Source organism: Coenobita brevimanus, chromosome 63 (genome assembly GCF_032717465.1).
Source record: "Coenobita brevimanus isolate Jiangsu-jjx chromosome 63, ASM3271746v2, whole genome shotgun sequence".
In the NCBI taxonomy this organism is placed as follows: Eukaryota; Metazoa; Arthropoda; class Malacostraca; order Decapoda; family Coenobitidae; genus Coenobita; species Coenobita brevimanus.
Window position 1 is genome coordinate 414,180 of NC_137016.1, and position 27,961 is coordinate 442,140.

General features: G+C 43.9%; 2 protein-coding genes across 2 annotated transcripts; one reads left to right on the forward strand and one right to left on the reverse strand.

Annotated features, from left to right (window-relative positions):
* Positions 1-309: 309 nt before the first annotated feature.
* On the reverse strand, positions 310-10,425 carry LOC145404264 (metalloreductase STEAP4-like). The gene is made up of 11 exons (XM_080275786.1): positions 10,335-10,425; positions 9,159-9,653; positions 8,507-8,630; positions 7,851-8,012; positions 7,303-7,441; positions 6,400-6,605; positions 5,509-5,654; positions 4,579-4,706; positions 3,852-3,996; positions 2,231-2,436; positions 310-435 (listed from the first exon to the last, which is right to left on the reverse strand). The coding sequence occupies exons 1-11, from the start codon at positions 10,423-10,425 to the stop codon at positions 310-312; spliced, it is 1,968 nt and encodes a 655-aa protein (XP_080131912.1).
* A 5,870-nt stretch (positions 10,426-16,295) lies between these two features.
* On the forward strand, positions 16,296-27,871 carry LOC145404265 (uncharacterized). Its single transcript, XM_080275787.1, has 3 exons — positions 16,296-16,302; positions 26,163-26,288; positions 26,586-27,871. Exons 2-3 carry the CDS (start codon positions 26,171-26,173, stop codon positions 27,869-27,871), a joined length of 1,404 nt encoding a protein of 467 aa, XP_080131913.1. The 5' UTR covers positions 16,296-16,302; positions 26,163-26,170.
* Positions 27,872-27,961: the final 90 nt, after the last annotated feature.

The window sequence follows — 27,961 nt, forward strand, 5'->3', positions numbered from 1 at the left end:
AAACTTGTCAGGAAATGCTAAATGTGCATCCACGCCTATGAGAAAGCCCACACAAGGTCTGTCTATCTATTGCCAGACGCCTTAATCCCGTAATGGGTGGCCACAAACAAATCGCCTCCATGTCGTCCTGTCCCCCGCCATTTCACCACACAAGGTAAGACACTGTTGTATTTTCTTGTTTTCTGCGATGTATCAGAAGAAGAATGCATTGTGAGGGAGCTGAGTTTTTGGCCAACCCTTCCCCAGGCCACACGTTTATCCTGCTTAGGTTTCTCCGTAGTTAAGGGATTCAATAAATTACTCTTCTTCTCAAACGCGGGGATTCACTGACACCCGCTCGTACCCCTGGCGAATGTTGGTGAGCGCCGAATTAACGCAGGGCAGCAACAACGGCAGCTTCAGGGCCACCGTCAGGAGAGGTATCACGATCAGGAACTGTGGGGTGGGTTAGGGTAGGTTAGCATGGTTTAGATTAGGTTAGATTTGACTAGGTTCTGCTGGGTAGGGTTGGGTTAGGATAGAAAAGGTTAGATTATTCTGGATTGGGTTAGGTTACTCTGGGTTAGCATATTTTAGGTTAGGTTAGATTTGACTAGGCTGTGCTGGGTTGCGCTGGGTTAGGACAGAAAAGGTTAGATTATTCTGGATTAGGTTATATTAGATTAGGTTGGGCTGGGTTAGGTTGTATCGAGGTTTAGGTTAAGTTAGGCTGGGTTGAATTGGGTTGGATTAGATTGGTTTGGGTTGGATTAGTTTTTTTGGGGGAATGGGTCAGACTGGGATTGCTTCTGAACTCACGAAACCATTTACCATGCTGTGTGGTAAACGTACAACCCCGCGTCCCCTTTGGCCATAAGCAAAAAGGAGGGGAATAGAATAGAATAGATGGACGGATGGATGGACAAAAAGGAGGGATTTTGGCCCGGGTTCGTGCCCCCCCCCCCCCAGACTTTTTTTAAAACTCCCGGGCAAATATTCAGGGAGCTTCGAAGGGACCAGTAAAAAAGACAGGTGCGTTTGGTAGCTTGAAATACGAGGTGTGAATGAGAAAAGCAAGCTGGTGGAAGTGGTGACTGTGTTTAACGGTGCTCTAGGTACGCTGTGAAAGCATTTTATGAGACGAGGATGAAAGGGTGTGAAGTGGAGGAGTGGAAGGGCGTGAAGTGCAGGAGTGGAAGGGTGTGAAGTGCAGGAGTGGAAGGGCGTGAAATGCAGGGGTGGAAGGGTGTGAAGTGGGGGAGTGGAAGGGCGTAAAATGCTTAAGATTAGATAGGAATACACGTGAAGGAGGCCAGGACGGAGGTGCGTGGTTGGTGAGTGAACGGATGGGAACGAAGGATTATCAATGTGTGAGCTCAGATGTATATGTGTCAAGTTGCATTTTGAGAAGGTGAAAGTGGCAGTGATCGTTGTGTATGTGCCTTGAGATAACAGGGATGATGCATAAAAGAACAGGTTTGGGGATCAGCTGGATGGAATGACAGGACAGACGTGCAGAAGTTTTGAAGTGTTCCTGATGACATGAAGGAGAGAGATGACGCCAGGAAAGGAGTCAATACATTCTAATTCATATTCTAAGCACAAAACACGCAAATAATATTGATTTAGTGTGGGGAGAGTGCTTAAGGAGCCTGATTGCATGACTGTAACATAGACGCTTGGGAATGTTGTTGTTACGAGGGCGGTGAGAGGTCGAGACGGAGCCTACCTGATCGTGTGATTGTGGTGTGCAAGACTAAGGTGAGAAGGACGGGGTGGATTAAGAGGCGGAGTAGAGTGAATGGCTAAGTGAAGAAGCCGAAAGACAAAGAAGAGACAGATGTATAAAAGGTTGAATTAGTGACTGAATTGGAGATATGATGATGATGATTTGTGGTGAAGATTATGATGATGATGCTGGTGATATTGATGATGATGAGAGTGGAAGTGATAATGATGATGATGATAAGAATGATGATGGTGGTGATGTTACCGTAATGATGGTGATGCTGATGATAGTGATGATGATGGTGATAATGATGAAAATGCTTATGACGACGATGATAAAGATGATGATGATAATAGTTATGATGACGGTGATTGTGATAATGATACAGATGATGATGATAATGATAAAGATGATGATGATGATGATGATGATGATGATAATGTGACAGTGATACTGCTAAAGATGATAAAGCTAATAATAATAATAATAATAATAATAACGGTGATAACGATGCGACCTTACCTGACCTATGGAGGGCAGGTAGCAGACAAAATCGCCCTCTATCAGGTCACCCCACTCGTTAAAGATGACGTGTAGGATAGCTAGTACGAGGGTCAACCAGCCGAGGCGACTCTGAACGAAGGTAAACTCTCGCCAGGTCATTGCGGAGGAGACAGAGGGTAGGGAGGCGAGGCCCAAGATGGCAGCGAAAACCAGGGTGAATATGCCTGTGTGGGAGAGAGTTTGATGCGGTGATATGGGATTTTTTTATGCTAGGAAGAAGGAACCAAAGACCACAAGAGAAAAACAAAATACAAGAGAGAGCCAAATTCTAGATCCGATCATTTCGAGATGCCTGGACACACTGCGTTTGAAAGGCTGGAGATCATAGCTAGCAGGAAATACAGACAGAGGGAGACAGTTCCAGAGCTGACCTGTTGCATAAATGAAGGATTGTGGTGTGGTTGTGTGAGGTGTGGCAGGGTGAGGTGTGGTAGTGTGAATGTGTGTGTGTGTGTGTGTGTGTGTGTGTGTGTGTGTGTGTGTGTGTGTGTGTGTGTGTGTTTGCTATGAAATGTGCGTATGCGTAAGGCATAGTTAGTAAGTGTAAGATGTGTATTAGGCGTTACGGTATAAAGCTTCTATAAATATACAGTGCTATGAGTCCGTTCACGAGGATAGAATTTTGTGGCAGTGTAGTGTTGCTGTGTGTTGGTGTAGTGTGGCGGGTTGTGTACGGGGGCGGCAGTGTGGAAAAAAAAGAAAGTTCCACAAAGTTCCCTGACACTACACTGGTGGCTGTGGCAATGGGGGTGGGGGGTTGCAGGAAAAAGCGTTACCCGATGGCAATATTTTGACGTGATACGAAATTGAACCACACAATATGGAGTACACACCAAAAGCCTATGGGAAGGAAGGATACTGGATCGTTAAGGGAAGAATGAGGACGTATAAATGGCAAGATGCAATGCTGGCAGAGGACTGTAAGCGAACTTTTGATTATGACTGCATGAAATGAACGTTGTCAACCAAACACTACATTACAAGGAATTTTTTTTTATGTTTATCCTTACTATTGTCAGATGTTATTATTATGTTTCAAAAAGATCCTTCACATCGAAGGGCCTAACACGATCATTAGTATGGCCTCTAGCTATCTGATTCATATATATATATATATATATATATATATATCATTACTCACCACAGGCATAGAAGATCGGGTGTCTCCATCCAGATCCCTCGCCAGAGCTTAAGGCCACTACGTAGGTTGTCTGCAAATTTATAGTTTTTAGTTTTATATATATATATATATATATTTATATATATATATATATATATATATATATATATATATATATATATATATATATATATATATATATTCACAGCACAGTATCTCTGTGTTGCTGTGCATGTTTGTCCTAAATGCACTGCCACTTTTTTTTTTTTTTTTTTTTTTTTTACCTAGGAAAACAAAATTCTGTTGTGGTAAACCTCCACCTGGATCAGATCTGAGGCAGGATGGTACTCCAAAGGGCTGGCCCCAGGGAGGGGGCAGGTTTCCAAGCAACGCCAGTATGATGAACCAAAGTATTTATTTTTTATCTTGAAAATGAAATTTGCACCGCCGTAGCCCCACACTTAAGCCACTTATTGGGCAGGGTGGGGCAGTGAAGGCCGCCCCCTTGGGAAGGTGGCTCCCGGGGTCCCGGGCAACACCGGTTACCACGACTATAGTTTGTGTTTCTTACCAAAACGAAGTTTGGACTGTGGTAGACGTCCACCTGGATCACGTCTTATGTACAGTGAGACCCCACAGGAACTCCTGTACATGATGTGACCGAATATGGCACCTCATGATGGCACTCTAGTTATTTTAAAATTTTTGCGGCTGTAGATTAGAAAAATTGGGTGACCTATTTTACACCAGGTTTAAAGTCATTTTCAGGCCTACCATAATCGACATTCGAATTCGAATAAAATCAGGAATTTGTCAAGGAAATTTTAATGCTTGGGAACCACCACAGCTGCGTCCTTTGAGCTCATAGCCAGTTGTTTACTCACTGCCTTGGGGTACAAGGCCATCACATCAGCCTGTTTACTGACACAACTTCTGACCCCCAATTGTACCCTTATATGACACAACATACGCCAACTGTATCTCCTTCAGACACAACTTTTGGCCACAGCTGTACGGCCTTCTTCATCTCTTCGATACATTTCTTCACTCTTACGTATCAACATGTACCTAACAAATTCACTCATATTACCTCCTAAGTCTGGTTCGTAAGACTTCATGGGGTACTACTTGTCTTTGTAACTTCCCCCTCTCTCTCTCCGTCTATCTATCTATCTATCTAACTTACGTGGATACAAGCGTTCAGCAGCATCAGTAATCCCAGCTGCTTCCTCCCTTTCAACCACCTGTCCAGCCAATTAGGGAACTCAGAATACTTGGTTCCTCTCCACAGCTGGATGTAACCCGCCAACACACCTGAAGCAAAAGTGAATAAACAAATAAATAAATAAATAGACAGACAGATAGATAGAAAGATAGATAGATAAATGTTAAATCTTGCCATCAACAAAGGATTTTATTTTTAAGAGAGGAAAGCCAACGGAAACATAATTTAAAACTTCATACCGTCTCTTTGTTGCAAAATTCGCCTGTTTGAAAGCCAGGATGAAAGATTTAAGCCGGAAATTAATACAGAGCGAGAAGAGCGATGGCAGTGTCGGCAGGAGAGGTGGAAATGTTGGCAGAGAGGTGGGAAAGGGAATAATATACTTCCTAACTCCTAAGCTGCCTAATTATAATCTCTTTGGTGCTTAGACTAACTCACCCGGCATGTAACAGAGCGAGGAGTGTTGGCAGAAGAGGTGGAAGAGTTGGAAATAGGAGTAGCGGAGATAAAATAGCCTCTAACTCTACGAATATAGCTGCTAACGCTACGAACATAGGTGCTAAGTCTACGAACATAGCTGCTAACTCTACGAATATAGCTTCTAACTCTGCGAATATAGCTTCTAACTACGAATATAGCTGCTAACTCTACGAATATAGCTGCTAACGCTACGAATATAGCTGCTAACTCTACGAATATAGCTTCTAGCTCTACGAATATAACTTCTAACTACGAATATAGCTGCTAACTCTACTAATATAGCTGCTGACTCTACGAATATAGCTTCTAACTCTACGGATATAGCTGCTAACTTTACGAATATAGCTGCTAACTCTACGAATATAGCTGCTAACTCTACGAACAGTCTCCTTGGTTACTAGACTGGCTCACCCGGTAGGTAGCACAGCGCAAGGAGGGTGATAGCAGTCGTAGCGCATGAGATAGACACGTTTCCAGTGGGTAGCGATTCCAGCACACTCCAGTCCGGGCTCGTACTCTTGTTTTGTATACCTCTCAGCGTCGGGCAAAGTTCCCATCTGTTGACGTCACAAAAGAATTACTGTTGGATCTCATACTGTCTTTATCTCTGTCTTTAATTTGAATCTTTACCGCCGCCGTTGTCTTTATTACTTGTACTCTTATTTGCGTTTTCTTCATATAAGGGTTGTTAAGGGATAATTAAGGTTGTAAAGGGATAATTAAGGTTGTTAAGGGGTAATTATGTTTGTTAAGGGATAATTAAGGTTGTTAAGGGATACTTAAGGTTGTTAAGGGATAATTAAGGTTGTTGATGGAGTAATTAAGGTTGTTAAGGGATAATTAAGGTTGTTAAGGGATAATTAAGGTTGTTAAGGGATAATTGAGGTTGTTAAGGGATAATTGAGGTTGTTAATGGATAATTGAGGTTGTTAAGGGATAATTATGGTTGTTGATGGAGTAATTAATGTTGTTAAGGGGATAATGATGGTTGTTAAGGGATAATTAAGGTTGTTGATGGAATAATTAAGGTTGTTAAGGGGATAATGAAGGTTGTTAAGGGATAATTAAGGTTGTTAAGGTGGTAATTAAGCTTGTTAAGGGGATTATCAAGGTTGTAATTAAGGGGACAATTAAGGCTGTAGTAAAAGAGAAGGAAGTGCTATTAAGAGGAGGATAAAGGTGGAGTGAACAACTAAGGCTTTTAGTCCATCCTCAGCTGACTAAGTTCGCCTGTAGATGGCATTAAGACATCCAAAATTACATTCTCATCCTCAAAAGTCTAAATCCCTCCCAAATACGCACTGGAAAAACGTCAAGAAGAAGCTGAAGACCCAGATGGCGATGGAGACCCAGAACGCGAACCCCCACTCCGGGAAGAATCTCAAGGGAATTAACTCCACTGCCCTGGCGTTGGTTAGGCGCCCTCCGTCCACTGCGTCCAGGCCCATATCACGCACCAGAGAGCAGACCAGGGCGCGTGCTGTATCGTCGTTGCTGCAGACTGGGACCTGGTGACGAGTGGTGGGGTGCTGTGGTGAGCTGTGGTGGTGGGGTGTGGTAGGGTACAGGGTTGGTGTGGTGGTGGGGTGTGGTAGGGAACAGGGTTGATGTGGTGGTGGGGTGTGGTAGGGCACAGGGTTGGTGTGGTGCTGGGGTGTGGTGGTGTGGTCTGGTAAGGTTATATGGTTGGTTGTGCTGGGTGGTGTGGTGTGGTGGAGGAATGTGGTGATCGGATGTGGGGTGGATTGGTGGTCAGGTAGGGTAATGTGGCAGGTTGTGGTGGGTGGTGTGAGTGGGCGGAATGGTGGTGGGGTGTGGTAGTGTGGTCTGGTAGGGGTAATATGGTTAGTTGTAGTGTGTGGTGTGATTAAGATACTAAAAAAACAATAGATAGATAGATAGAGAGAGAGAGACATAGATAGGATGGAAAAAGGGCAGAAACAAGAGATGAAAATGTCAAGAAACAAGAGAGCATTAGGGATGGGAGAGAATCAGAGTCCTATGCCCATTACAACACTCCACCAGCAGCGCAGGTTTTGTGAGGACAGGGTTAGGCTAGAAGTAGATTAGATAAGATTAGACCAGCAAAAATACAGTTGAGGGGGAGTAGAAGGAGTAGCAGTAGTAGTAGAGGTAGGAGGAGGAGGAGGAGAAGGTGAGGAAGAAGCGAGGAGTAGGCCTGAAAAAAAAAAAAAATCATGTTACCTTCCTCGCGCCAGTGCTGCCCCGGGACAGTGCATAGGCTGAGAGCACATTCAAGGCCTTCACCACCTTTGCCCCGGGTACGAGAGACTGTAGACCCTCCGCCTGACTCCTGCCTTCATGCCTCTTGTCCTTGGGGTTCCTGTCAGGGGGGAAGGAGGAACAAGTGGCTGACAAAAGTGCTACAAGGTGGATAAGGGAAGAAATAGCTGACAAATGACAAGGCGGAGTGGAGAAAGGAAGGAAAATAGGCTGACAAAAAGTGAAGAAGAGTGGAGAAAGGAAAACTGGCAAGCTAGCAGAGTGGAGAGAGGAGGAAACTGCCTTTCAAATAACAGTGACGAATGAAGAAAGAAGAAACAGGCTGACAAACTACTGGGAAGCATAGGGAAACGAAAAATTGGCTGACAAACGTTGGACCAGAGTGGAGAATGGAGTAAAAATGGCGAAGGTGATGATTTCGGTGTGGAGAGGGGAAGATAATGTCACTTCTCAAATAGGGTCACCTCTCCAAACACCTGACCATCACCTATCCTACCTGCTCTGTTCACCTGTTACTGACGTCAATAAGGATCTTGCCGTTGAGGAGGTTGAGTGGCAGGGAAGAGTGGTGTTGGGGAGGGACAGCGACTATGACCACTCCGGCGCTCCACGCCTCTCCCAGCGCCTCTGCCTGCGTCATCATGGTGCCTCCACACTGCATCACACGCCCTCTGGGGGAGGAAGCGGTAAAAGAAGACACCTATACCCCTTTCACTCTAACCTGGCCTAAAGCTGCCATCTCACCCCCTTGAACACAGTAACAAGACACTGACTGTAGAGTATAATGCTAGTCACGAAGACGTGCTATGAAAAAGATGTGTAGCCCAAGTAGATGACACATATACCCCCTTCTCTGACCTGGCCTAACATACCATCTCTCCACTAACCTAACTCACCAAAATCTAATCCATCCAGTCAAATTTAACCTCTCCTAACCTAGCCTAGCCTAACTCAACACCTGTAAATGAAGTTAAACCAAATGTAACCAAATCTAACCCAGCCTTACGTAAAACAAATAAAACCTTCCCTAACCCTACCTAACCTATCCTCTATCCCCCCTCCCCTACCCCAAGCCCTCCCCCCCCTCCTATTACCCCCTCCCCTGACCCAAGCCCTCCCCCCATCCTATCACCCCCTCCCCTGACCCAAGCCCCCCCCCTCCTACCTGGTCCTATTGGGGTTGCGGCTGGCCACGATGACCCTGTAGTTCGCTTGCGAGAGGCGGGCAGTGAGAGCCAGACCGAAATCTCCAGACCCCAGGACCACGACCCGCCTGCGACCATCTCTCTCTGGGCAGGAAGGCAGAGATTAGTAACACCTCCTCATGGTAGGGGCAACTCTAGCAGCCAGATCTAGCTAATCCCAGAAACTATTGCATACCTGAGAGTGTCAATGCTTACAAATCCATACTGTCACCATTAATACAGGCCTCATTAACCCCTTCATGCTCGGAGCAACTCTAGAAATCTGTTCCAGGTAATTCCAGGTGATAATTTTCAGCTGAGAGAGAGAGAGAGAGAGAAAGAGAGAGAGAGAGAGAGTTAGTACTGCCACCGTTAGCTCTCTTAAAACTGAAACTACTATAGTATTGTATTAAGCAAATGGCAAGAGATTTTACTCAAGGATCAGTCACCTGCGGATCAGTCACTCACGGATCAGTCACCCACGGATCAGTCACCCACGGATCAGTCACCCACGGATCAGTCACTCACGGATCAGTCACCCGAGGATCAGCCACCCATGGATCAGTCACCCACGGATCAGCCACCCACGGATCAGTCACCCACGGATCAGTCACCCACGGATCAGTCACTCACCTACAACGAAGCCAGGTGGAGCAGGAGAGGGAGTGCCAGGAGGAGTGCCAGCGGAAGAAGGAGTACCATAGGGCGGGAAAGCAGTGCCAAGACTCACCCCGGACTCTGGCCTCACCTCAACGTCGACCTCTGTGTGGTCCTTCGAGTTTCGGTCTCCAGAAACCTCAAATCGGTCACTGGAAACCTCAGATCGGTCTCCGGAAACCTCAGATTGGTCTCCGGAAACCTTAAATCGGTCTTCGGAAAACTCAAGTTGGTCTCCCGGCTCATCGTAGCGACCTCCAGTGGCCTTGCGTTGGTCTGCGGAGGCTTCAGTGTCATCTCCATCAACCTCATCTTGGTCCCTGGTCTCTTCTTGGTCTCCAGGAGCCTCGGTATGGTATCTGGTGGCCTTAAATTGGTCTCTGATAGCCTCTTCCAGCCCATCAGTAAGGTCGTCGGTGATTTGGTATATTGGTCTGGCATATAACACAGGAGCATGCCTTGGGGGTGGCACTGCAAGGAAGAGCACTTAGACATGACCTGGGGTGGAATACTCGAACAAATATACGATGCAGTCCCTGTCGTACGTGTGATCTGTTTTTTGCAGGAAGAACTGGAGTCATGAAATGTTTGTACTCTTCTTCCATTGTCCTTCCATCCAAAACAAATAACATCTATGACAGTTTTCACCTCGTAACCAGTATTTTTATATATTTATTTAGTTAGTTAGTTTTTTGGCGAAAGGACGCAAAACAAGGAAAGAGTCTAATGTCACTGACCATCCTACAAAAACCAGTCTAAGATACGATAGAGAACCAATCCTAAATACCTTTGAGAATCGCATCCGTGGAAAGCTTCTTCACTCATATGCTTTTTTCTTATTAATTTTATTTTAATCTGATGCTAAGGCTAAACAATTTTATTTAGCTGGGAAAATACCTGCTTGGTTACCATTATAATTATTATTATTGTTATTATTATCATTATTGTTATTATTATTATTATTATTATTATTATTGTTGTTGTTGTTGTTTTTATTATTTATATTATTCACAGATAATCCATGTGAAGCTAACGGGTAGAAATCTAGTCTTTTAAAATGACAACAAACTTCCATAATTAACATAATCAACATAACTCTCTCAAAAGCAAGGAAATAATTACTTCATCGTACTGAGAGGGTTAAGGCCTTACCTGGGTCTTCCGGGGCAGGTGGGGGGGTCCTGGGGGTCTTGCGGGAGGCCTTGGATTCTTCTTCTTTTTTCCTGCCGGCCCCCTTGTCCATTCTTACGTAACTCTATGGTCCTGTTTGTGGGTGAGATTCCTCCGCTTGCCTGTGGAGAGAGAGGGTGATTTTAGGTGTGTGTGTGTGTGTGTGTGTGTGAGAGAGAGAGAGAGAGAGAGAGAGAGAGAGAGAGAGAGAGAGAGAGAGAGAGAGAGAGAGAGAGCACGATTCTGTGAGGGTGAGTGAATATAACCCACCACAGGCTCAAAGGTCTAAGTTATGGAGATGGGCACCGAGGATGAGCGCCTCATGACGTATGCCTCCACCTTTACCATCTCTATTTCGAAGTTACCAGATTGAAACATGTCATCATTCTGTGGTAGTAGTAGTAGTAGTAGCAGTAGTAATGGTAGTAGTAGTAGTAGTAGTGGTAGTAGTAGTAGTAGTAGCAGTAGTAATGGTAGTAGTAGTAGTAGTAGCAGTAGTAACGGTAGTATTGGTGGTAGTAAATGTAATAGTAGTGGTTGTGGTAGTAAATGTAATAGTAGTAGTAGTAGTAGCAGTAGTAATGGTAGTAGTAGTAGTAGTAGTAGTAGTAATGGTAGTAGTAGTAGTAGTAACAGTAGTAGAAGTAATTTTAGTAGTAGCGGTATAAAATGTAATAGTAGTAGTAGTAAATGTAGTAGTAATCATGGATGCAGCAGAGTAGTAATAGCAGTGGTAGCAGTTGCAATCTCAGGCTCATTTGAACGTGAACCCAGTGGTCTGCAGGCTGAAGGAAGGTTTAAATGTAACAGCAAGGAACAGCAAAGAACAGCAAGGAACAGCAAAGAACAGCAAGGAACAGCAAGGAACAGCAAAGAACAGAAAAGAACAGCAAAGAACAGCAAGGAACAGCAAAGAACAGCAAGGAACAGCAAGGAACAGCAAGGAACAGCAAAGAACAGCAAGGAACAGCAAGGAACAGCAAAGAACAGCAAAGAACAGCAAGGAACAGCAAAGAACAGCAAGGAACAGCAAAGAACAGCAAGGAACAGCAAGGAACAGCAAAGAACAGCAAGGAACAGCAAAGAACAGAAAAGAATAGCAAGGAACAGCAAAGAACAGCAAGGAACAGCAAAGAACAGCAAGGAACAGCAAGGAACAGCAAGGAACAGCAAAGAACAGCAAGGAACAGCAAAGAACAGAAAAGAACAGCAAGGAACAGCAAAGAACAGCAAGGAACAGCAAAGAACAGCAAAGAACAGCAAGGAACAGCAAGGAACAGCAAAGAACAGCAAGGAACAGCAAGGAACAGCAAGGAGCATCACCATTGGGGTAAGTAGTTTGATGTGTGTGTGTCGCTACTTGTTCCGTAATTATTTCCACGTAGCATGACCATGATAGGAAGCTTTAGGAGAAACACACTGAGGTGGTGTGGCCATGTGGAGAGGATGGAGAGTGAGAGACTGACGAGGAGAGTGTGAGTGAGGTGGAGAGGGGGAGAGAGACACGAGGTGGTTTGGCCATGTGGAGAGGGTGGAGAGTGAGAGACTGACCCAGAAGTAGTCCAGTAGTAGTAGTTCTAGTAGTATGGGGAGGCAGCTGAGGGAGGTATGGGGGTAGGGGGAGTAAGGTAGGGAAGCCGTGGGATGATGCTGACTGTCTCTTCACTTCACACCGACAGACACTCATCTTTCACCTCTTCCTCGCCACCCGACTGCCTCCACCGACAGATCAGGCAGAAATGGTGGCCACCCGACTCCCTCCACCGACAGACACTCACCTTTCTACTCCTCTTCGCCACCTGACCCACCGACAGACACTCACCTTTCAACCCTTCCTCGCCACCCGACCCACCGACAGACACTCACCTTTCAACCCTTCCTCGCCACCCGACTCCCTCCACCGACAGATCAGGCAGAAATGTGACCCGCCGACTAAAAGCACCCCACCAAACCACTACCAGCTGCTATCCCAAATCAAATTCACGCACTGAGTAATTGTCAACAGGGACCAACACAGTGCCAAACCCATTATTGTCTTTTAGAGCGAAAGTCCCAGGTAAAAAAGGATGAATTTGGGACCTAACGTGTGTGTGGTGGGGTTGTGGTGGTTGTGGTAGTTGTGGTTAGGACTGGGGTGGTGTGGTGTGATAGGTATCGGGGAACAATGGCCATCCCGAGGCGGTTATATGGAGTAACGAAATGATCGGGTTTATCGCCGTAGAGATAAGAGTCACGATTCCCGTAGGTCAAGGAGGCTCCCTAACACCTCTTCCTTAGCGATTTATTTTTAGATACGGCTAGTTAATATCCTTTTGTATGTTATCGAAGCACAGTATGGCGATATTAGAATGATTTATGTAACACGGAGGACGGTAAGGTGTAATAAGGAAATTAAGTCGCTTAGGAAAAGGTGTTAGGGAACTCTTATATTTACCTTTACCTTAATTAGTCAGTAAGGTGAGTCACTCACTTTTTAATCAACTCTCATATCTTTATTTGTGTGTGTGTGTGTGTGTGTGTGTGTGTGTGTACGAAATAATATTGACTGACTGATTCACTGATATATATATTTGTGTGTGTGTGTGCTAAACTTGCTGCTTAGCTCAGTTTACTACTGGGCTCAATTTCCTACTGAGCTTAATTATCTACTGAGCTTAATTAACTACTGAGCTTAATTTACTGCTGAGCTTAATTTACTGCTGAGCTTAATTTACTACTGAGCTTAATTTACTGCTGAGCTTAATTTACTGCTGAGCTTAATTTACTACTGAGCTTAATTTACTGCTGAGCTTAATTAACTACTGAGCTTAATTTACTGCTGAGCTTAATTTACTACTGAGCTTAATTACTGAGCATAATTGACTACTGAGCGTAATTAATTACTGAGTTTAATTAACTACTGAGCTTAATTTACTGCTGAGCTTAATTTACTAGAGGTAATGAATTCCCCTTCTTTCTACTCTCTCTCTCTCTCTCGCCACGCTTGTACTTCCTTCCTTCTCTCTCCCTTATCAGACTGTCTCTCTTATCTTCCTCACACTGGCTGTGGTAGAGAGGGAGTTGTGAGGGTATAGGAGATAAGTACATTGTCACATCCTTATCTAATGTACAGTATATTTTTAACCATAGCACTGCTCTCTCTCTCTCTCTCTCTCTCCTTATATACTGTATACTCTGCATATCTATCTGTCCATCTGTCTCTATGTATGTGTGTATATGTGTGTGGGTATAAGTGTGTGCATTTTATTTACACTTCCTGGTTGGTGTATTTCTATCGATGAGCGAGATATGAGGCGATGTATTTGTAGTGGCGTATTTTGCAGAGAGAGAGAGAGAGAGAGAGGCTACACAGCAACATTTTCACACGTGCAGTAGGTCGTATAATTCAAACCCCACGCGTGCATGTTATCAGGTACGAGCCGAGGTCACTTTGAATATCACATAACATACTCCCCACTGACGGCCATGCTCTCAGTAACGCCCTCTCTCATAACATCAACTTCCTTCCTCACCCTGCAGGTTCGATGCCACCACAGGAAGGTCCGATGTGCCATGTGACGTCATCCAGAAGTCAGGCGCCGACATTTGCCACTGCCGAACTGGTCGAGAGAGAGAGAGAGAGAGAGAGAGAGAGAGAGAGAGAGATGTATGTTGTAAGTTGCCTGTGTTGTCGTAAGGGTGCGGCCATACTTGCTTCAGGCGTGTGATCGACAGGAGGAAACGAGGCTCAGGGGTCCGTCCAGCGTTCAGACTCGGATATTGTAGCTGCTCTAACCCGGTGCTTCGTTTCATCTTGTCAATCACAGGCCTGTCATAATGGTATAATACAGAGACACGAGGTGGTTTGGCCATGTGGAGAGGATGGAGAGCGAGAGACTGACGAGGTGAGTGTATGTGAGTGAGGTGGAGGGGGGTAGAGGGAGGGGGAAGCCAAGGATGAGATGGAGGGATGAAGTATATGAGGAAAGGGGGTGTGAGCTGTGAGCAGGGCAATGAAATGACGGGGAACAGGGCGACATGGAGGCTGTTTGTTTGTGGCCACTCCTTACGGGATTAATTAGGCGTCTGGCAATAGATAGAGAGATAGACCGAGTATCTTCCTGAACTTTGACGAATGCATAGCGGAAAAGACGAACCATCTGAAACACGCATTAGTTGAGATAGGGTTTTTCTTTTAATTTCGCCAGTCGCATTTTCTTCAGACAGAACTGCATGGGAGGGTGTAATATCTTTGACTGTACCTCTTTAGATCACTTACGCTACTTCAGACGTACATCATTTATTTTCTGCGTTACTGACAGTTCTCATACGTAAATATTTAATCATCTGAATGGCTGAGTACTGTTGTTTACCATTCCTGCGATGCACGAAAGGTATATTGTATCGGCGACTCATACTGTACCGCTGTGTGAGATCATCCTAAGTGTGTGTGTGTGTGTGTGTGTGTGTGTGTGTGTGTGTGAAAGTTTAATATACTGTCTCTCTCTCTGGCAGGTAGGCGAACTGTAGCAGGTGAGGCGATGGTGCGAGGGTGAGGGTGAGGATGATGGGGGTGAGGAAGATGAGGGTGATGGGGGTGAGTGAAGATAAGGGTGATGGGGGTGAGTGAAAGTGAGGGTGATGGGGGTGAATGAAGATGAGGGTGATGTGGGTTATTGAATTTGATGGTGTTGGAGGTGAGTGAAGATGAGGGTGATGGGGGTGAGTGAAGATGAGGGTGATGGGGGTGAGTGAAGATGAGGGTGATGGGGGTGAGTGAAGATGAGGGTGATGGGGGTGAGTGAAGATGAGGGTGATGGGGGTGAGTGAAGATGAGGGTGATGGGGGTGAGTGAAGATGAGGGTGATGGGGGTGAGTGAAGATGAGGGTGGTGGGGGTTAGTGAAGATGAGGGTGGTGGGGGTGAGTGAAAGTGAGGGTGATGGGGGTGGGTGAATATGAGGGTGATGGGGGTATATCCATTAATATTTCTCTTCTCTTAGGGGTTAATGTATTGTTTATTTGTTCCTATGTTATACTGCCTTGAGAGAGAGAGAGAGAGAGAGAGAGAGAGAGAGAGAGAGAGAGAGAGTACAGATAAACACGAGAGCTACATCCGGGTTTCAAGGTCGGTCAAGGTCTAAGTGCAACCTCGTATGACCACTTATGAGTTCCGCTGGGAGGAACGAGGTCACATCTCTTTCGATTTTCCTATATGTGGTACTGTAGGCTCCATAGCACCTTTTACTCTGCGATTTGACCAGCACCTTACACCTCAGCATCCTGTTGTGTGTCACTGATGCAAAATATATCGATAAAACAAACGTGAAAGCAGCCCAGAGGAAAGAGTTCAGGTGTAAGATGTAATATGAATAATACATCGCTCAGGAACAGTTGTCACGAAGCTTCCTATACGACCCTGCAGCCGACCTGTTGCATCAGACCTTCCCAGACGCCCGCCCTCCGATCTCCATTCTGTGTACCTTTTTTACATATTTTCTTATCCAGGAAAGTCTGGGTTAGGTTAGGTTTGTTGTCATAGTATCAAGTTCGGCTCATCTGCTAACTTGCGTAAGGTTAGGATAGGTTAAGACGGGTTAGAGTAAAATAATAAAAATAATAACAATAATAATAATAATAATAATAAATGGGAAGGCGATCTTAACTCGAAGTGCACTAAGAAAATTGGCCCCCCCGCCCCCGCCCAAAACATATACGTCACAGCTCTTAAGGGACAATCTTAAGTACGCCTGTAGTGTAATTTTAAATGAGCCCTACCTGTAAATTTCTCCTCCCGCCACATTTTCCTTTATAATCTTGCAAGTAACGCTGACTGCTGCAACCCTGATATTCACTAACAAAATTAATTAGAACCAGTTTTGCTTGCTGGTAGAACGTGAGGGAAGACTGTGCTGTGTCCTCTCCTTGTTCGTCCCACCAAACAGGATCCAAGTTTCTTCAGTCATTTGATAGTAAGTTTAAGGTAGACGTGAGGTATTTGAAAGAGAGAGAGAGAGAGAGAGAGACTGTCAATTCAGTTTGACATTCTAATCTCGAGAACGGATATGGCTGGTAAACTTCTTATCTTTCGGAGCAACAACAAAGGCAGGGGGAGGGGGGTCTACCAATCACCTCCTTTAGAAAAAATATGTAGTGCTCACCCTTGTTTGAACTCCTTTAGAAAAAATATATAGTGCTCACCCTTATCTTGTTTGAAATATTGAGTGTCGTAAACCTTATCTTGCTGAAACTGATAAACCTTGTAGCCACTGTCAAACGATCGACGGCCTAGAAAGCTAACGTATCACGAATTTTCATAGAATTTGTGATGGATCATTATTTTCTGGTGCCGAGATGAATGGTTATAATTTTTTGCCTGGGGACATTATACTGCACATACTCTAACCTGACCTAAACTTGTCATCTCTCCATCTTGAATGCTGTGGTGTAATATTAGCTTAACACCAGAATATGATGCTAGTCACGAAGAAGTGCTGTGGATAGGATGTAGAGCCGATGCATTGTCATTTTCTCTCTGACAAGGAGAGTATGTTTTCACCCTTGTTTGTTTGTTAGCAGGATTATTAAAAAAACTAAGATTTAGACCAAATCTGGTGGGTAGATAAGATAGGCATAGTCCCAGGGAACAATCGATTAACTATTGGGACCCATCCGGATTAAATTACAGCTTCTGGATCCGTAAACCACTTTTTGCTAAACTCTGATCAACTAGAAGGGCACTCAGTAGAGCGCATGTCTCCGACGAGGGCAACGTAATTTCCAAACCACTCTTCATAATGGGTTGGGCTTTCTCATCACTGATTAGGATTTTGCCAAAAGTGTTTTCCGGATCCAGAATCTTTAATACGACGCTGATCGGTGCCAAAAGTAAAATGATTGTTTCCTTGGAACATGGGCTATCTACCCACCAAATTTGGCTCAAATCTCTCTTTTAGTTTTTGAGTAATCCTGCCAACAAACAAACAAACAGGAGTGAAAACATACTCTCCTTGTCGGAGTGAGAAAATCTAACCCATTATGAAGGTGGTTTGGATTTTTTTGTTTTTATGCAAGGAAGAAGGAACCAAAGGCTGAGCCCGCATTAACAGTTCCTTCCAAGAAAAAAGACAAAAACAGTACAAACGTAAGCCAAATTCAAGATCCGTTCATTACATTGCCCCTGTCGGAGAGATGCGCTCCACTGAGTGCCCCTCTAGTTCTCCAGTGATTTCCGTGATGTATGCTGGAAAAGGTCGAAAATCTGGGCCAAGTTAAGGTGAAGCAGCTATAGTAACGTACAGGAATTATTTACCTAATAAAAAATCCAAAGGAATTAGTGTAGCAAGTGTAGTAGCCAAATAGTAGTAGCAGTAGTAAAAGGAGTAGCAGTAGTAGAAATAGTGCTAGTAATGATAGTAGTAATAGTAATAGTAGAATTAGTGTTAGTACAGTAGTATTAGTAGCAGCAGTAGTAAAAGTTGTAGTAATAGTAGTAGTAGAATTAGTTTTAGTAGTATTAGTAGCAGTAGTAGGAAAAGTATACCGTAAAGAAGTAGTAGTAGTAGTAGAAGTACAAGGTGTAGTAATAGTAGTAGTAGAATTACTGTTAGTAGTATTAGTATTAGTAGCAGTAGTAGGAAAAGTATACTGTATAGCAGTAGTAGCAGCAGCAGCAGTAGTAGTAGTAGTAGCAGTAGTAGTAGTAGTAGCAGTAGTAGTAGTAGTAGCAGTTGGTGTAGCTGTTGTAGCCCCAGGTTCATCTGAAACGTGAACCTGGTGGACTGCAGACTTATTGGATGATATGTAGCTCATCGTCCTCCTTTTGGGGGATAGGGAAGTAGCTGAGGGACGTTTGTTTAGCCAGGCAGTTGAGGGACCTGGTTATATCCGTGCCACCACGTGAAGGCGTCCCTCGCCAGCCATCAGAGTGCACTTTTTTTTTTTTTTTTTTTTAATAATCACTCCAGTTTGATTATAACGAAACTCCATCCATTCATCCATCATCCAATCCTATGTCGCCCCATGAGGAGCGTAGGAACCCGGGGCTTGGCAATTTGGTCTCGACATGTAAGACGAGAGTGACCAGCCTCACTCATCCCTGAGTGGCATTACGTGAGCAATAAACCCCTACCACCCCATGGATATAAACCTACACAGGCTCAATCCGATTGGAGCGCCTTAATTACCCATTAACCACCAGGCGCCATAATTTGGTTATATGGTTACCACCCAGCGTAGTAAATGGTTTCGTGGTGTATAAAAAACCATTTAACTTGTCACTCAGTGTAGAGTTACCCATAAGGAGAAGGAAGAGGAAAGGATGAAGGAAAGAAAGAAGAGGGAGTGTAAAGTCATCCACAGGCAGAAGAAAGACGAGAGTGAAGAAAAGAAAGACAGAAGAGGGGGGATGGAGGAGAGGAAAGGGCAGACACCCAAAGCAGCACGTACACATCGAATGAAAGGATGGTGAGCACCCCTACCTTCTAACGCCCCCACCTCTATTAGCATTATAACATGGTAAGTGAGTATAAACAAGCTATCTCTTTCCAAAAGCTGAATAAAATCGTCTGGTCCTGGAAAAAATAATGTAAGTCGTCGGAGTAAAGTCAAGAGTGGTTAAGGCAGAGAAAGTTTGTAAGCTTCAAGGATGTGTGTAGTTTCCTCCATATGGCAATCCTCTTAAATGGCGACCGTCGGCAGCTATCAAAACAAACGCCAGTGTTACCAAGTTAGCGTTTTATTTTTTCATTCATTAATTTTTCATGTGTGGTAGCAATTTTCGTTTCGGTGTTCAGCCTTTTTTTTTTTTTCGTCAGGCGGCAAAAATCTACCGATATTCTAGATAACTCCAGTAAAAGATTTCAATATTTGTCAAAAATTCACAAATCTTTCTTAATTTGCCCTTGATTAATGTTTAAAGTCGCTAAATACAAGGTATTCTTTAAATTCAATAGGAAATATGCAAAAAAAATCCTAGAATATTGTTAAAACTGTGCATAAGTCTTAAGGCTACGCGTTGGAAATTGTTGCTAAGTGGATGCGATTTTTAACTCGATGATAAAATCCAGTAGTATGTTAGATATTGCCTAGGAACAAGATTAAGCAATGGTATAGAAGGAAGGTTGAGGTAGTTGGGTTCCTTACCAGTTAACAGGTGAACAGTGGGAGAGAGCTTGACTCGCGCCAGGTTAAAACCACGGTGGGACTCGCGATGGCCAACCCCATGGTGGGGAGGAGCCCCCAGTTGTCACGGCAAAACCATTATGCCCGACCATAGTTTTAAGTCTAGGAACATGAAATTTTGCATAACTGATAAGCATTTACCCCCATCACATTTTAGATAGGGTGAGACCCCCGATAACCACTCCCACGGGAGGATGGGCGCCCTCCCCCACCCTCCCTGGGGGAAGAGAACAGTGCCACAGTTTTTTCTCTAAGAACGTGAAATTTTGCACACTGGTGGATCATTCCAGAGATCGCGTTTTAAGCAGTGAGACCCCCAGAGAGACTGACGAAGAGAGTGTATGCGAGTGTGGTGGAGTGGGAGAGAGGGAGGGGGAGGCCAAGGATGAGATGGAAGGATGGATTGGAGAGGTATATAGGAGAGAGGGGTGTGAGTTGGGAGTAGGGCAATGAAGTGGCGGGGGACAGGGCGACACGGAGGCGATTTGTCTGCGGCCACCCCTTACGGGATTAAGGCGTCTCGCAAGACAGAGATAGATAGATAGACCCCCAGAAACTAACCTCTATGGAGGAGCGACTCCCGGAAGTCGTGGCCTGTTGCTTTATGTACGATCGTGGTTTGTAGCCAAGAAACACGAAATTTTGCATATGCTAGACGTTCACCCTGGCGACGCAGTTTAAGCAGGATAGGACCCCCATTGGCCACCCACCACGGGGGGACTACTCCCAATGTAAACACCACATTTTTTTACGTAGGTACACGAAATTTTGTACAGTAGCAGACCATCACCCTGAGCAGAGTTTATCGATGGTGGAACCCTCTTGGTTAGCACTGCCTCCCCCGTAGTAATAATGCTTTCTTTCCCCTTACGATATTGCAGGGGTGGTTGTGGCTATCAAAGGTGTCGTTTGTGTCTTTCATTTAACGAACTTTAATTTCTTAGGGCAAGTTTAGCATTGTAAGGGACCTGAAAGTATATTAGACCTTTGCAGGTCGTGTTCTACAGGTAGATTGGGATTCGGCAAGCCGTGCAAGCGATAGACAAAAACCAAAGCCGTCCCTTATAACTACGGGCATGTTCCACACTACTCACACCTGTAAAGGGTTCAAGTAGAACCCAAACTATTGTATCTTCTGATTATATAACTTCTCCACATTCGTTCCACATTCGAAATTGATGCTACAAGGGAAGCGCCAAAAAAACGCTAACTTAGCAACTCTGATGAAATGTTATGATCAACGCGGCCAGACGTACGATATCGTCAAGGCCCTCTTTCCTCTCCCACAGCGGACACGGTAAGGTTTGAAGCTTGCTTTCACTTCAGCTTGCGACTACAGACTTTAACATATGGTCACGTTCTAGGGGAAGACTGGGATTGAGCATAAAATTGATATCTGGCGGCACTAACAAGAGTGTTCATGATTTAGTGTCTTTAATTATAGAAATGTTCTTATACGTCATCCTGTGGGCTCGGGCAATTTCGTGCTGTGGCGAAAGTTCGAGGAATTGAAATATTGTAAAAGGTACAGAGTGCTCTAACCGCTTTAAAACGATGATGCATTTTTTTTTTTTAATTCTTGCCACACCCAGACGATTGTATTCAGTTTGGGAAGATTCCTCCGGTACTGAAATAGTGAAAACAGACCTTTCTGTTTTCCTCATAGATTTTCCCGAAGTTGAATCTGATCATAGGAATACAGTGAAATAGGCTACATTACCAGATTGAATAAATTAACGATGTGATAGACATTAATTGAAGGTTTCTGTGAATTTTTTTTTTTCCTAATTGTTTATACTTAGAACAATAACATCGGGTAAAGTGATGGTCAAGGGTGATGGTAGCTTACATTCCCATAAAACCCATTCTATCTATCTATCTATTGCCAGACACCAAAATCTTGTAAGGGATGGCCATTTGACTTATTCGATTTACAGTAAAGCCTTGCAGCAGTTAGACGATTTGTGTGTGCATACGAGGCAGTTTGATTATCAGAGCTTATACTTTTGTTCATAAAGAATGGGACGTAGCCAAAACATTCTGTGCTTTCATCATACTTGTTCAGTCGATGGTAATTACAAACAGTATAAACCACTCAAGTATAGCAGCGTATTTTTACAGGATATTTTTCCTACTTCCCACCTTAGGAAAACTCTCGTACTGCAATGGACCGGCATATACAACCTTGCTGAATTGAACTGAGTGTACAGAGTGCTTATACGACAAAAGAAGGTGGTGGGTCTTGCCACACACCTTCAGCCAGTAGTTACATACAGTTAGTGATGGACATTCGTGGGTGTGGCCACATCGTGCATATTTTACATTTGGGTGTAGCCACGCGCCCTTTGATAAAAATAAGCAATAATATTAAGAAGAAAAAAACACCAAAAAACAATATTAATAATAATAAGTAGAATGAGTGGGAGGGGGGGAGGGAGAGAATAACAGTAAAATTAATAATAATTAGAATGAGAGAGAGAGAGAGAGAGAGAGAGAGAGAGAGAAATCAACCCCTTCGACCCGTCTCATCTGCATTTTTTTTTTTGAGGGGGGGGGCATTCTGTTCAGCTTACGTCAAAATTTTCACTTTGGATTTTTCCTTCATTAAGTTATTCACGATTATACAAACTAGTGGGTGAGAGAGAGTATTCATTAATTATTTCGCTGTTGGAAGGTTTGCATAATTTGAATAACTGCCTCTCGTGGGCATGTAGGATGAAAAGATGTTGTTGTTGATGATGATGATGGTGATGAATGGAGGTGATGGTGAGGTATATTAATGGGAATCGGGGTGGTGATGATTGTGAGGTATTAGTGGAAATTACAATGGCGATGAAAATGATGATGATAATAATGATGATGATGATAATGCTGTTGATGATGATTATGAGATGTCAGCGGGAAGTAGGGTGATGATGATGAAGTAGGGTGACGATGACGATCATGATGATGGTGATAATGAAGATTGAGATAGTGGAGTTACGGTAGTGGTGATAATGCATGGTGATGATGTTGATGAGCGATGATGGTGGTGGTGATGATGATGTGATGATGATAAGATATCAGTGGGAACAACGGTGTGATGGTGATGATGACAGTGATGATTATGATAATGATTATGTTAATGATGATGATGATAGTAATGATGATGATGATCATGATGATAGTTATGATGATAGTAATGATGATGATGATTATGATAATGATGATGATGGTAATGATGATGATGACGACAATAATGATGATGCTTGTGGGATGGTAGTAGGAAGTGGGTGATGATGATGATGATGATGATGAGGTATTAGTGGGAATTGGGGTGATGATGATGATGATGAACAGGATGTCTTTGTTGATACAGAACTCATTATCATCGCTGTCAACCCGGGTGATAGCAAGCCTAGCCTCTGATACGCTATCGGATCTTTATATTCCAGCAGTCAAGCTCACAGACCAGCTTACGGTATCAGGGGCGCGTTACAGGTCTTCTTTAGCGATTTATTTTGTGCGTTATATCTCGGTAACCGCTTCTAGTACGGGCAGTTATTGAAAATCTCTCTCTCTCTCTCTCTCTCTCTCTCTCTCTCTGGATCTATTTCTCTTTGTTTGTGTATCTGTCTACCTATAGCCAGACACCTTAACCCCGTAAGAGGTGCCCACAAACATAATATGCCCTATACTCCTCAAAAACACACACACACACACACACACACACACACACACACACACACACACACACACGGCGCGCGCGCAATAACAGACTATCTCCGGCTGACCACATCAGTGAAAAGGTACGGAACATGTATACATTGCATGCAAATATGAGAATAGCATTCACATTCATAAATCTAGACATGCTGAGAATGACAATAACATTATTCATCTGACCAACCCTGGAGTATGCATCAGTAGTCTGGAATCCTCATCTCAAGAAACAGATAAGACTGGAAGAGTTCAAAGGGTCGCTACAAGATGGGTACCAAGCTTAAGGGATCTAAGTTACGAAGAAAGACTAGAAAAATTTAATCTGCCAACACTACAGGAGAGAAGGAAAAGAGGGGACATGATTATGCTATATAAATGCATCTCAGGGAATGAGAAAATAGACATAAGTGAATATATAATCTATGGAGAAGCATCAGCAAGGGGACCCTGCAAAAAAACTGAATAAAAGGAGAGGTGATAAAGACGTAAGGAAATTCATTTTCCCAAATAGGGCAGTTGATCAGTGGAATGCACTTCCGAATCAAATAGTGTGCCAAAACAATTCATAAATTTAAGGATATGTATGATAAAAATGGTTTATTACACAGGACAGTACGAGCTTGACTCATTCTTGTAAAGATACAGTTAGGTAAGAACACACACACACACACACACACACACACACACACACACACACACACACAAATCCTTCCAAAAACCACACATGTAACTTCAAATCCATCCCAAAACACACACACAAATACTCTCTCAACACACACACACACACACACACACACACACACACACACATAAATACTTCCAAAAACCACACACGTAACCTCAAATCCATCCCAAACCCCACATAAATACTCTGCACACACACACACACACACACACACACACACACACACACACACGTTTCCGGTCAGTTTTCACTAATGAAAGTGAGTTTGTGGAAGGGGAGGGAGTGACTAGAAATGTAGTGATGAGATATAAAAGTGGAAGTACAGGAAGTGTATAAATTACTGGAAACTCAAGATGTAAGGAAAGCCCCAGGACCAGATGGAATCTCTAATTGAGTACTGAGGGAATGCAGAGAACAACTGGCGGATAAGATTCACGGTTTAATTGTGTGTTCTCTGGAAGAGGGGAAAGTGCCTCAAGGATGGAAAAGGGCAAATGTGGTACCAATATATAAGGAAGGAAACAAGGAAGAACCCCTGAATTATAGACCAGTGTCCCTAACTAGCATGGTTGCAAAATTGTGCGAGAGAATCCTGAAAGATAAAATGGATGAAATATCTGGAAGAGATTAATATTTTGGCTGAAAGTCAGTTTGGATTCAGAAGTGGAAGGTCATGCATTTCCAACTTGTTGAGTTTTTACTCAAGAGCAATTGACGTGCTACAGGAGAGACGGTTGGGTGGATTGTGTGTATTTAGAATTGGAAAAGGCCTTTGACAAGGTGCCCCATAAGAGGCTATTGTGGAAACTAGAGCATACAGGAGGACTGAAGGGAAACCTCCTGGAATGGATGAGAGACTTTCTGAGAGACAGACAAATGAGGACAGTAATAAAGGACAGGATGTCTGGATGAAGAGAAGTAACAAGTGGAGTCCCTCAGGGCTCTGTTTTGGCGCCAGTAATGTTCCTGATTTACGTTAATGATATGGTAGATGGAGTGAACAGTTATGCAAGTCTGTTTGCTGATGATGCGAAGATCCTGAGGAAGGTAGAGGCAGAGGTGGACTGTAACTTGCTGCAGGAGGATCTGGATAAGATACATGATTGGAGCCAGAAGTGGGAAATGAAATTCAATGCAAAGAAATGTAAAATATTGGAAATGGGTAAAAATACCAAGAGCCATCACTGAATTATTTGATGGGTAATGAACCTGTCACAAAAGCGAGAGAAGAGAAAGATTTGGGTGTGTTGGTCCAGGATAGTTTGTTTCCAGAAAAACATATTAACAAGATAGTTAGAGAGATGTATAAACTCTTGACTAACATAAGAGTAGCATTTCATTACGTGGATGAAAAGATGATGAAAAAATTGATAATGGCTAAGAACTGCCCCACGTAAGAATATCCAGCAGTAGTGTGGTCCCCACACAAAAAGTAAGATATAAACAAGATTGAGAGAATACAAAGAACAGCAACTAAGATGGTCCCCAGTCTGGCAGATCTGTCGTACAGAGAGGCTGGAAAAGCTGGATTTGCCTACCTTAGAGGAAAGGAGAGAGAGGGGTAACATGATTGCAGTGTTCAGGACCATGGTGGGAGGAGATAAAATTGACAGAGAAGATCTGTTTTTATGGGATGAGAGAGTAACAAGAGGACATGGAATGAAACTGCAGAAGCCAAGCTGCTTGAAGGATATCAAGAAATATAGTTTTCCTTATAGATGTATAGACCTGTGGAATAACTTGGACAAAGAGATCGTCCAGTCTAAAAACTTAAACGAGTTTAAAGCAAAATTTGACTTACTGAGAAACAGAGACGGGACCCCACGAGCGTAGCTCATTTCTTGTATATCACAAATAGGTAAATACACACACACACACACACACACACACACACACACACACACACACACACACACACACACACACACACACACACACACACACACTGCCTCAGTGGTAACACTTTCACCTAGCATCTGCTAAGTCAGGGGTTCGTGCCTTGCTCGGGATGCGAAATTTACATTGACGAAGCGGGTGGGTACTCTCCTCCTTCACCAAGAGGATGGGTGTGTGCGTGTGTGAAGGTCAAAGCTTTGCCCGTAGATCGGACTATATGAGGTCTCAGCTGCCCTCTGGGAGGGTAAAATACTGATGATCACAACCATCATGTGATCCTGACCAACCCAGTGAATTACACACACACACACACACACACACACACACACACACAGACCACACAGAAAACTCCATCTGTTCTTGCAGGATGCAGGATGAAGACGCCTCGCTCAGGGAAAGACATCACAGGGCCGTGGCTGGAGTACATACTGGGAGAACACCTGGACAAGCCACCTGCCTCACTCAAGGTTGTCAACTTCACTGTAGGCCCAGGTTAGTTCTTCTAGGTCATATTTATCCACCTGAGTATGATGAGTTGTATTGTTACTGCTGCTACTACCAGCACTGTGATTACTACTACTACTAGTAGTAGTAGTACTACTACTACTACTGTCATTCGTACTGTTTTAGTATTAGTGTCTGAAAGCTGTGTCAAAGCCTAATGAGATTTTTCTAAGCAAACCAGTAATACTAAAATGAATTATAACATCGATAACCTCGCTTTATTGCTTCTAAAATCCAGTTGTTCAAAGGATTACTGACTGCAACTTAAATGTCTTTGCCTTTCAGGAGCGGGCCCGGGTGATGGATTCAACTCTGAGCTGGTGAAGGTGACTGCAGAAATGACGGAGGGAGAGGACGACAAATCAATTGTCCCTCAGCGGACCACGACCTTCAGCATGATAGCCAAGTTTGAGAGTCTCGAACCCATGAGCCGTGAGATAAACCGGAAGATGCGGACAAACCAGCGGGAATACGTGGTCTATAAGGAGCTCATGGGGAACCTTAATACGCTTCTGATCTCCAAGATTCCCGAAGAACCAAAAGTCCCCATACCGAAGTTGATCTATGGGAAGCTTTCGGCACAGGAGTATGTATTAGTTATGGAGAACATTAAGACTAAAGGATATGAAACTAATGATAAGCGTAAAGGTCTGGACTGGCCTCATCTTCTCACAGCCATTGACAGTGTTGCAAGGCTCCATGCATTGTCCTATGTGTATGACAAATCCCATGACATAAAAAAGGAACATTCATGTATTGCAACAACATCGAAAACCCTAAGCACCCTTATACCTGCCATAATGGCAATGCTACACAATCTAGTAAGTTTTCTCAAAAGTTCTAAGGAGACTGAAGCCCTGGGTCAAAAAATCGAAGATGTTAAATCATCTCTGTTGCAGAAGTGCTTAAGTATTTTAACGAGTGAGTCTCCTGTCACTTGCTTAATTCACGGAGACTTGTGGAATAACAACCTGATGTACAAACACAAGGACACTGAAGATGGGACTGTGGGTGAGATAGAAGATATGATGTTGATAGACTGGGGACAGTGTTCATTTGGCAGCCCCATCTATGACCTGCAGTACATTGTCTACACCTCCACCACTAGGCAGGTCAGACAGGCGCATTTGGATGAGCTCTTACGTCACTACCACTCCACGTTCATGAGACTCGTTACCTTAATTGATGCCCCTCCAAGTAACTGGGATTATGACCAATTTATAGTCAAGTGGAAGGAGTTTAGAGCTGTGGGGTTCCTGTTTCCGTTTGCGCTTATTCTAGGAACACTGAGCACAACTAACCCAGCCAACAAGAAGCCAGAACCCTCTGTGCTGGACAAACCCTACCTGGCCCCAGTCAAGGCCTTGGTGAATGGCATGAAAAGTGGATTGGCCAAAGTGATGGCGCCCATATTCTTCTCGTCAGTGGGAAGGTCCATGGTCGAGGGTACGTTCAAGCGAGTCATGAAGCCAGTCGTTGATGAGCTGATGTCTGGGAAGAACGAAGTGCTGAACATGAGACTTCTTGACCTGGTGTATGAAGCGGATGAGGATAGGGTGTTTGTTGCGTAACCCCTTCACCAAGTGATTCTTCCCTTGATTTGTACAAAAATTATAAGATAGGAGCAACCCTAGGCTCATCTGAATGTAAACCCAGTGGAC

Bases quoted from the DNA above. Each gene is read 5' to 3' on its own strand.
- LOC145404264 (XM_080275786.1), bottom strand. From the start codon at position 10,425: ATGGACAAGGGGGCCGGCAGGAAAAAAGAAGAAGAATCCAAGGCCTCC. The intron at 9,654-10,334 runs GTAAGGCCTTAA...TCTTCCTTGCAG, and splicing joins ACCTGCCCCGGAAGACCCAG to TGCCACCCCCAAGGCATGCT. The intron at 8,013-8,506 runs GTAGGAGGGGGG...TTCCTCCCCCAG, and splicing joins CGCAACCCCAATAGGACCAG to AGGGCGTGTGATGCAGTGTG.
- LOC145404265 (XM_080275787.1), top strand. From the start codon at position 26,171: ATGAAGACGCCTCGCTCAGGGAAAGACATCACAGGGCCGTGGCTGGAG. The intron at 26,289-26,585 runs GTTAGTTCTTCT...TTTGCCTTTCAG, and splicing joins CAACTTCACTGTAGGCCCAG to GAGCGGGCCCGGGTGATGGA.